At 40.5% G+C, this 11,184-nt stretch overlaps 1 protein-coding gene across 2 annotated transcripts in view; it reads right to left on the reverse strand.

Annotated features, from left to right (window-relative positions):
• LOC142312032 (uncharacterized) overlaps window positions 1–11,184 on the reverse strand; it is a 53,179-nt gene that overhangs the window by 15,147 nt on the left and 26,848 nt on the right. For both annotated transcript variants that reach the window (XM_075350903.1, XM_075350902.1), the window contains one exon: window positions 8,491–9,681. In XM_075350903.1, coding sequence (XP_075207018.1) covers window positions 8,491–9,681 — 1,191 coding nt within the window. The remainder of the gene's footprint in view (window positions 1–8,490; window positions 9,682–11,184) is intronic.

Consider the following 11,184-nt stretch of genomic DNA (forward strand, 5'->3'; position numbering starts at 1 on the left):
TAGTAAATTGTACAATTATAGTGCCCAGTACATTGTAGTGGCCATACATTGTTCTCAGGTCGTGTTTCTTGAGAGACACACCCTTTAAATTAAGCAGGCCCTCCTTACTACATCAATGGCAAACATGTGGACGTTAACTGTGATTTATACTCATTGTGGTGAAGTTAGAAGGGAGAGGGGTAAAGAGACCCCCCCCTATATTTCCATTAACATAATTGAGTGAGAACAGGTGAGTTGAGGTGAATGCTATTGGTAGCAATTTGGGATACAAAACTTTTTGGGTCAGTTCACATGTATACTGTGCTCTAGGCTAAGCGTTTACATCTACATCCTCGAAATATGTTTCTTGTGAAACCTCCGACGGATCCATTCACTAATGAGGCAGCTAATGAGTTACTCCGGACTTTTGGCCGCTGTTCAACGTTGTCCATCTTTTAAAAAAAATGCATAAAACGGTTGTTGACCGCATTTTTGTGCACGCCTAAAAAAAAAAAAAAGCGTAAAAAGATTGACACCGCAGGACCACAGGCCAGATGGGAGTTCAAAGTGACTACTTTTGCCTCATTTCAGTGAATTTCTGTCTGGAATTTTGTCTGAATCATGTTTTTCAGAAATGTATGTAATTCCCAGGATAGTGTGCAGGTTAAATGTGCTGAGCCTAAAGCCCGCTTTACAAGTTGCAATTTCGAATACGATAGCGTATGCGATTTGCAACGCCCCCATCGTATGAGCGGCACGTTCAATTTGTTGAACGTGCCGCACACATGATTAAACCCCGTCACACGTACTTACCCGTCCATACGACCTCGATGTGGGTGGCGAACGTCCACTTCCTGGAATGGGAGGGACGTTCGGCGTCACAGCGACGTCACGCGGCAGCGGCCAATAGAAGCGGAGGGGCGGAGCTGAGCGGGCCGTAAACATCCCGCCCACCTCCTTCCTTCCGCATTATCGGTTGGAGCCGTGGGAGGCAGGTAAGATCTGTTCAATGTTCCCGGGGTGTCACACAATGCAATGTGTGCTGCCACGGGAACATTGAACAACCACACGTTCAATTCTAGAGACAGATACGATGTGTATGCGATGAACGTTTTAACGTTCAATCGCAATCGCACGTACCTGTCACACACTGCAATGTAACTTACAATGCCGGATGTGCGTCACTTACGACGTGACCCCGCCGACACATTGTAAGATATATTGCAGCATGTAAAGCGGGCTTTAATGTGATCTTTGGGAGGCAGAATAAACAAAATCAACAGCAGTTGAAGAATTGGCTTTATTAATTTTTTACGCCGTTCACCTTGCAGCATGAGTGATAGGGCGGCTATACTGCTCAGGTATGATTACTGGGTTACCTGATTTATATAAGTTTTTTTAGGATTGGCTACTATCGATTTTGAAGGCCATCGTTTTATTTATTTTTTCTGCCAACAGAGTCATGTGAAAGTTTATTGCGGGATGAGTTAGAGTTTTTATTGCTACCATTTTGGGCCACAATATTTTTTGATCACTTTCTACTCTGGGTATTGTGAGGCAAGAAGAAATGGCAATTGAAGATTTTTTTTACATTTAAATTTTTTATTTTTTTGCACCATGACACAAAAGATCACAGTACAGCCCAGCTCATTGTTATCATGCACTCTACACTGAGCATTTACACTGGGGATTACGTGTAAGGGTGCGAACCCATTATCAGGAATAGAAACGTTTATAACGCAGCGTGTTTTCGCTGTGTTAGGCCATGTGCGCACGTTGCGGATTTACCCGCGGAATTGCAGCGGATTCTGCAGAAAATGTTTGTAACATTTCTGCAGGCCTTCTCCAGCAAAATCTATGGGGAATAAAAAAAAGCTGTGCGAACACTGCGTTTTTTTGTCCCTGCGGATTTACCTGCGGAATTTCCGATGCAGAATTAATGCGTATGTCAATTTTCTGTAGGTCCCTGCGGTTTTGCCATTAATTATTGGAAAAAACCCGCAGGGAACAACCTGTAGCAAAACCGCAGAAATTCAGCACCAAATCCGCACCAAAACGCGGCAAAACCGCATGCGGATTTCGTTGCGGTTTTGGTGTGTTTTTTTACCGCAGGTGTGGGATTCTTTCACAGGGTCTGGTTTGTCCTTAAGAAAAAGTCATTTTCTAGTGCGCACATAGCCTTATACAGTACAAGCACAATGGATGAGATTTATAGCAACCCCATGCACACTGTGCTTTTTTCCACGGGGTAAACGGACATGCAGCATGTCAATTTATGCTTGTGGAGAAGAGTGTTCTCTGTGGGGAGAACACAGCGAAAGTCCGCAGCGCACCGAAACGTGATCGTGAGCACGGGAAGCTGCGGTCTCCTGCAAAAAACACTTGCGTCTCCACAGCACAAGACACGCTGTGTCCAGGACGCAACAAGGGCGCATTGTGGGCAATATACCCTGAATATCTGAAAAACGGGATTCAGACAAAATTCCCAATGTAAAATTCAGTATAATGAGGCAGAGGGAGTCACTTTGACCTCACGTCTGGCCTGTGGTCCGGCGGTGTCAGTCTTTTTAGACGTGCACAAAAGTGTGGTCATCAACAGTTTTGTTCACCTTTGAAAAGACCGATACTGCTGAGTAGAGCAAAAATGAAGTCCGGACTAACGCCTCAATGGATCCATAACGGGTTTCACCTGAATGACGTATTTTAGAGAAGTAACAGGAAACCCTAATGTAAGTGCTCAGCATAGAGCTCAGGATAAGTGTGAACTGATCCAAAATGTTCTGTACCAAAATCGCCACCAAAAATACTATTCAACTCAACCCAAAAAAACAAAAATCCCCACTCCAGTCCGTCATCTGTTAACAGAAATATTGGGGCTTCCACGTTACTGGTAACACAAAGGCTCTCAAAAAGCGCTATGGCTCCCCCCTCCTGAAAAGAAATCTAGCAAAATCTGCACTACCAAATCCAAATGCTCACTCCTTCTGAGCACCACAATGTGCCTAAACTGCAGTTAACGTCCATTTGGCATTGCTGTAGCGAGGAGAGCCCACTTAATTTACGGGATGTGTGTCTCCAGAAGCATGAGCTGGGCACAATGTAAGACCACTACAAAGTACTTGGCATGACAAGGACCTATTTGCAATTTGTAACTCTGCAACATTTAGGCCCTGTGCGCACTAGAAAATGGAATTTTCTTAAGAAAATTCCGGACCCTCTGAAAGATTACTGCACCTGCGGTAAAAAAACGCCGCAAACCACACCCGAAACCGCATGCGGTTTTACCGCGTTTTTTCCACGAATTGTTCCCTGCGGTTTTTGACCATTATCTATGGCAAAAACCGCAGGTACCAGCAGAAAAGAAGTGACATGCAATTCTTTTTGCTGCAGAAGACATGCAGCAAAACCTTTTTGTGAAAAAAACGCAGTGTGCGCACAGCATTTTTTTTTTTACCATAGATTTTGCTGGGGAAGGACTGCAGCAAGGTTATGAACATTTTCTGCAGCCAAACATGCAGCAAAACCGTGGTAAAAACCACAGCGTGCGCACAGGGCCTCACTGTGTTTGACACCATGCGTGTTTTCCAGGGACTAAATTGTCACTACACCCCTGGATGAATTCCCAGAGGGGATTTCTTCTGTTCTGGCACTGAGGGGGCTCTGCAAATGGAATCCACAAACTATTTTAGTAAAATCTGTGCTCCAAAAATCAAATGGTGTTTCTTCACACCAGAGCGCTGTGGGTACTGTACAGTTACATGAGGGTGTTTCCACGCGCAGGAGAAATTGTGTAACATTATGGGGCTTTTTTCTTACCTATTCACCTTATGACAATTGGAAATCCTGAGTTAAAACAATATTTTAGTGGCAAAAATGTAATTATTTTTTGTTCACCGCTCAATTGTATAAAATTTTGTGACACACCTGTAGTGTCTATATGCTCTCTGCAACGCAAAATGAATTAATTGAGGGATACAGTTTGTAAACTGGGGTCACTTTTGGAGGGGTGGGGGGGGGGTTCTACTGTTCTGGCACCTCAGGGGCTTTGAGAATGTGACATGGTACCCACAAACCATTCCAACTAAATCTGAACTAAAATATGGTGCTCCTAAACTGAAAATATGCCACTATGTTACAGAATTACTTATACTTGATTTTGTATGATATTTTCTCTTTTTCAATAAACATTTTTGAAAAAAAAATATGGTGCTCCTTGTCTACTTCACTTTCTACAGTGCCTCAAAAGCAGTTTTCGACCACATAGGTTGTATTGGCATACTCTGGAGAAGTTGCACAACACATTATATGGTCCATTATCTCCTGTTACCCTAGTGAATTTGAAAAATTTGGGGTAAAAAATAAATATATATATACATTATATATACATATATATATATATATATATATATATATATATATGTATATACACACACACACATATATATATATATATACATACAGTTAGGTCCAGAAATATTTGGACAGTGACACAAGTTTTGTTATTTTAGCTGTTTACAAAAACATGTTCAGAAATACAATTATATATATAATATGGGCTGAAAGTGCACACTCCCAGCTGCAATATGAGAGTTTTCACATCCAAATCGGAGAAAGGGTTTAGGAATCATAGCTCTGTAATCCATAGCCTCCTCTTTTTAAAGGGACCAAAAGTAATTGGACAAGGGACTCTAAGGGCTACAATTAACTCTGAAGGCGTCTCCCTCGTTAACCTGTAATCAATGAAGTAGTTAAAAGGTCTGGGGTTGATTACAGGTGTGTGGTTTTGCATTTGGAAGCTGTTGCTGTGACCAGACAACATGCGGTCTAAGGAACTCTCAATTGAGGTGAAGCAGAACATCCTGAGGCTGAAAAAAAAGAAAAAATCCATCAGAGAGATAGCAGACATGCTTGGAGTAGCAAAATCAACAGTCGGGTACATTCTGAGAAAAAAGGAATTGACTGGTGAGCTTGGGAACTCAAAAAGGCCAGGGCGTCCACGGATGACAACAGTGGTAGATGATCGCCGCATACTTTCTTTGGTGAAGAAGAACCCGTTCACAACATCAACTGAAGTCTAGAACACTCTCAGTGAAGTAGGTGTATCTGTCTCTAAGTCAACAGTAAAGAGAAGACTCCATGAAAGTAAATACAAAGGGTTCACATCTAGAAGCAAACCATTCATCAATTCCAAAAATAGACAGGCCAGAGTTAAATTTGCTGAAAAACACCTCATGAAGCCAGCTCAGTTCTGGAAAAGTATTCTATGGACAGATGAGACAAAGATCAACCTGTACCAGAATGATGGGAAGAAAAAAGTTTGGAGAAGAAAGGGAACGGCACATGATCCAAGGCACACCACATCCTCTGTAAAACATGGTGGAGGCAACGTGATGGCATGGGCATGCATGGCTTTCAATGGCACTGGGTCACTTGTGTTTATTGATGACATAACAGCAGACAAGAGTAGCCGGATGAATTCTGAAGTGTACCGGGATATACTTTCAGCCCAGATTCAGCCAAATGCCGCAAAGTTGATCGGACGGCGCTTCATAGTACAGATGGACAATGACCCCAAGCATACAGCCAAAGCTACCCAGGAGTTCATGAGTGCAAAAAAGTGGAACATTCTGCAATGGCCAAGTCAATCACCAGATCTTAACCCAATTGAGCATGAATTTCACTTGCTCAAATCCAGACTTAAGACGGAAAGACCCACAAACAAGCAAGACCTGAAGGCTGCGGCTGTAAAGGCCTGGCAAAGCAATAAGAAGGAGGAAACCCAGCGTTTGGTGATGTCCATGGGTTCCAGACTTAAGGCAGTGATTGCCTCCAAAGGATTCGCAACAAAATATTGAAAATAAAAATAGTTTGTTTGGGTTTGGTTTATTTGTCCAATTACTTTTGACCTCCTAAAATGTGGAGTGTTTCTAAAGAAATGTGTACAATTCCTACAATTTCTATCAGATATTTTTGTTCAAACCTTCAAATTAAACATTACAATCTGCACTTGAATTCTGTTGTAGAGGTTTCATTTCAAATCCAATGTGGTGGCATGCAGAGCCCAAGTCGCGAAAATTGTGTCACTGTCCAAATATTTCTGGACCTAACTGTATATTATATATATATATATATATATATATATATATATATATATATATATATATATATATATATATACATATATATACACACACACATACATACATACATACAGTTAGGTCCAGAAATATTTGGACAGTGACACAATTTTCGCGACTTGGGCTCTGCATGCCACCACATTGGATTTGAAATTCCACCACATATGGGATAGTGGTGCACTCAGGAGAATTTGGAAAACAAATTATGGGGTTCATTCTCTCCTGCTACCCTTGTGACAAAGAAAAAAAATTGGACTAGGGGGCTCAAAGTTCTCACCACACATCAAGATGAATTCCTTGGGGGGGGTCTAGTTTCCAACATGGCGTCAGATGTGAGTGGTTTCCACTCTTTAGGCACATCAGGTGCTGTCAAATGCAACATGAGTCAACTAGCAATTCCAGACAATTTTCCGTTCAGAATGTCAAATGGCGCTCCTTCCCTTCCGAGCGCCAAAACCGTGGTTTTCCGCCACATATGGGGCATCGTCATACTCAAGAGAGATTGCACAACATATTTTCGGGTCAAATATCTCCTGATATCTTTATGAAAATTCAATATTTGGAGAGTGAAGTAACATGTTTGTTGGGTAAAGTAAAATGTTCTTTTTTTTCCTTCCACATCGCTTTAGTTCTTGTGAAGCACCTGATGGGTTACTAAACTTCTTGAATATGATTTTGAGTAGTTTGAGGGTTACTACTTTTAGAAGTCACTTTTGGGCATTTTCTCTCATATAGGGCCCTTAAAATCACTTCAAATGTGATGTGGTCCCTAAAAAAAATGGTTTTCTAAATTTTGTTGTAAAAATGAGAAATTGTTGATAAATTTCAACCCTTGTAACTTCTTACTTTTTTTTTTTTTTTTTAAATTGTGCTGATGTAGTAGCCATGTGGGAAATGTTATTTATTATTTTTGTGATATAGCACTCTGGTTTAAAAGGTATAAAATTCAAAGCTTGAAAATTATGAAATTTTCAAAATGTTCACCAAATTTGTTTTTTTTTTTCAACAAATAAATGCAAAAAAATGTTTGCCCTAAATTTACCACTACTATGGAGTCCAATATGTCACAAAAAACAATCTTGAAATCATTGTGATCCGGCATTTCAGAGTTATAACCTCAAAGTGACACTGGTCAAAATTGAAAAAAATTGGACTGGTCATGAAGTTGAAAACAAATATACTAAAAGACTGACCCACACATCCAATCAATAGGAGTGAACAGGTGGTAGCTGAAAAAACATTGTAACTACGAAACATATACAGCTGCACTCTGAAATGCTAACAATGACTAAATGAATTCTGGCATTGCATTACTGCTTTAGGAATATTTGAAAAAAAGAGATGTTTAGCTTATATATTGGCTAATGCATGTGAGCCCGATATACAGAGATTACCTTGCCGTTGGTATCAGGAACCTAACCTGAAATGCCACTATCTGGGTAAAAAAAACCCTCCATGTCTGGGCATAATGCCTCTCATAATGTTCACTCCCCTTTATAGCTGGAATCTAGCTGCCCAGACAAGAAGGTTTTAACCCAGATAGAGGCATTATGCCCAGACATGGAGGTTTTTTACCCAGATAGTGGCATTTCAGGTTAGGTTCCCGATATACAGAGATTACCTTGCAGTTGGTATCAGGCTCACGTGCATTGGCCAATACATAGGCTAGACATCTTTTTTTTTTTTTCAAATATTCCTATAGCAGTAATTCAATGCCAGAATTCACTTATTCATTGTTAGCATTTCAGTGTGCAGCTGTACATGTCCCATAGTTATGAAGTTGAAAACAGGCTGAGTAGTAAGGGGAAAAATATATTTACAATTTATTTTTTTTAAATTTTTTACTTAGTCGCTATATGGGACATTAACTTTTATTGTTGTGATCACTGGTATAATCTATTGCACCAGCATTGCAATAGATTATACCTGTCAGAGACACTGGCAGGTCACTCCTTAGATCATGCTCCTGGCATAGTCTAAGAGGCTTGCTGTAGCTGGCTGACCCATAGGTCGTCGTCACAACCATGTGATCATGTCGCAGGTTTCCCAATCTGGTGGGAGAGGGAGGGTGCTTCCTATCCGGCACCCTAAATGCTGCGATTGCTGTTAATCACGACATTTAGGAGTAAAACAGGCAGAGGCGGGGATAGCAATGTCCCTGGCTGTGACAGCCGAAGCAGAGTTATAACTTACACTGAGCTCCTGGAGGCGAGCATACGGGCACAGCACGTGTCTGCGTGATCGCCATGACATACATTTGCATCATGGTTGGGAAAGGGTTCCCGCAAAGTTACGTAAATGTATGTCAAATGTCTTGAAAAGAGGTTAATCATGTGACTTTTCTTGACAATACCTTGAATTTTTTTCTACTTACCTGTGTGTGTTTTTTGATGTCTAACAAGATGTGAATTCTTGACAAAATCTTTTCCACATTCTGAACATGAAAATCCTTTCTCCCCTGTGTGAATTCTTAGATGTACATCACGATGTGCTTTGTAAACAAAACATTCCCCACATTCTGAACATGAAAATGGCTTCTCCCGGTTATGAGTTTTCTGATGCTTAATAAGTTCTGATTTGTTGACAAAACGTTTTCCACATTCTGAACATAAAGGTGGTTTCTCCCTTTTGTGAGATTTCTGATGTTCAACGAGTTCTGATTGGTTGATAAAACTTTTTCCACATTCTGAACATGGAGATGGTTTATCCCCTGTGTGATTTCTCAGATGTCTAACAAGATGTGAATTCTTGACAAAACCTTTTCCACATTCTGAACATGAAAATCCTTTCTCGCCTGTGTGAATTCTCAGATGTACATCACGATGTGATTTGTAAACAAAACATTCCCCACATTCTGAACATGAAAATGGCTTCTCCCTTTTGTGAGTTTTCTGATGTTTAACGAGTTCTGATTTGTTGAGGAAACGTTTTCCACATTCTGAACATGAAGGTGGTTTCTCCCTTGTGTGCCTTCTCTGATGTCTAACAAGATCCGATTGCTTGGCATAACGTCTTCTACATTCTAAACACGAAAATGGTTTTTCCTTTGAGTGACTTCTCATGTGAATTTCAAGATTTGATTTGAAAACAAAACATTTCCCACATTCTGAACATGAATATGGTTTCTCTCCTGTGTGAATTCTCAGATGTGTTTCAAGATCTGATTGCTGAGCAAAACATTTTCCACATTCAGAACATGAAAATGCTGGATTCTCTGTGTGAATTATCTGATGTGCAACTAGTTTGCATTTCTCTTTATAACTTTTTCCACATTCTGAACATGAATATGTTTTCTCCTCTGTGTGAATTCTCTGGTGTATAACAAGATCTGATTTCATGATAAAACATTGCCCACATTCTGAGCATAATAATGGCTCCTTCGCTACATGAGCTCTTACATGTTCAACATCTGTTCCTTGACTTTTGTTCTGCACATTGGTATTTGATGGAGCAGAAGAAACGATCCATTGATAAGAATTTTGCTGAGTATCTGTTCTAATACCATGACCATCTGCTGCCAAATTTAAAAATAACAGATATCCTCCTGAACTTCTGGTATCGTTATCTGACAAGAAGAAATGTACTGGTTATTTTTCAATAATACTGCAATGAAATCATATTATTTATATTATGCACTCTTCAACATTGAAATAACATCAAAATGGAAAAGCCCTATAATTGTGAATATTACCAAATCCTTAGACATGTTAGTAGTTTGCAAATAAAGAAAAAAAAATGGAAAAATGCTGAAAACATTTTGTTTGTTTTCTTTAGGATCCTGTATGAGCACTTAGAGCAGAAATACATGCATTTGCCCACTTTCATTGAGGAATAATGGTTGTCTGAAGAAAGTTCTGCCGCACTGAATGCGCTTGAACACACAAATCATCAAGATCTGCTGCACGGATCCACGTTTAAGCCAAGTAGGCTAGTTCACATTGCAATGAGCAACCGCTTGGTGCGGTTGTGTCAAAATACTCGCCCGGGTTAATAACTGTTAACAAAATAGAGTGTATTAACAAAAATTTATTTCAAATAGATAGAAATGTAATTATTAAAAGGCAAAAACTAAGCTAATAGAAGCATTTCACAACATATATTTCAACACCACAGATATTCCACACAGATTTAACTAAATTGGCCAAGTAATGTGCTCCAGCTGCCTCTTTGCAGGTCTGTCTCTTTCCAGGTCTGTCTCTTTTCAGGTCTGCCTGTCTCTTTTTTTGTCTCTCTCTTTCTTTCTTTCCCCATCTGTCTCTTTCTAGGTCTGTCTCTTTCCCAGGTCTGTCTCTTTCCCTGTCTGTCTCCCTGTCTCTTTGTCTGTCTTTTCCTGTCTGTCTCTTTCCCTGTCTGCCTGTCTGTCTCTTTACTTGTCTGTCTCTATTTCTCTGTCTCTATCAAGGTCTGTGTCTTTCCCCATCTATCTTTGTCTGTCTCTCTGGTTGTCTCCTCCTTCCCTGTCTGCCTGTCTCTGTCCCTGTCTGCATGTCTGTCAGTCTCTTTCCAGGTCAGTCTCTTTCCAGGTCAGCCTCTCTCTGTCAGCCTCTCTCTGTCAGCCTCTCTCTGTCAGCCTCTCTCTGTCAGCCTCTCTCTGTCAGCCTCTCTCTGTCAGCCTCTCTCTGTCTGTCTTTCTCTGTCTGTCTCTCTCTATCCGTCTCCCTACCGACATCTTATTACCTCACATATAAGCTTCTTATACTATGAATGCCTTTTGTTCCTATAGCAACCAATCACAGCTCCTACTAATAACTTGTAGTTCCAGGCTCCATTTACTTTAATGGAGCCATGTTTTTTGGAGAGTAACTGTAAAGCGTGGGGTTACATTTTCCTGTCGAAACATAGTCTACGACGTTCCCTGGGTCACATGAGGTATCTGTGCAAAATTTCGTGATTGTAAATGCGATGGTGCGGATCTACTTTTCGTTTCACTTTTTCCCCATTATGTAGATAGGGGCAAAATTGATTGGTAAATCGGAACGCGTGGGGTTAAAATTTTGCCTCACAACATAGCCTATGACGCTCTTTGAGTCCAGAAGTGTGAGTGTGCAAAATTTTGTGGCTGTAGCTG

The sequence above is a fragment of the Anomaloglossus baeobatrachus genome, chromosome 5 (assembly GCF_048569485.1).
Source record: "Anomaloglossus baeobatrachus isolate aAnoBae1 chromosome 5, aAnoBae1.hap1, whole genome shotgun sequence".
NCBI lineage: Eukaryota > Metazoa > Chordata > Amphibia > Anura > Aromobatidae > Anomaloglossus > Anomaloglossus baeobatrachus.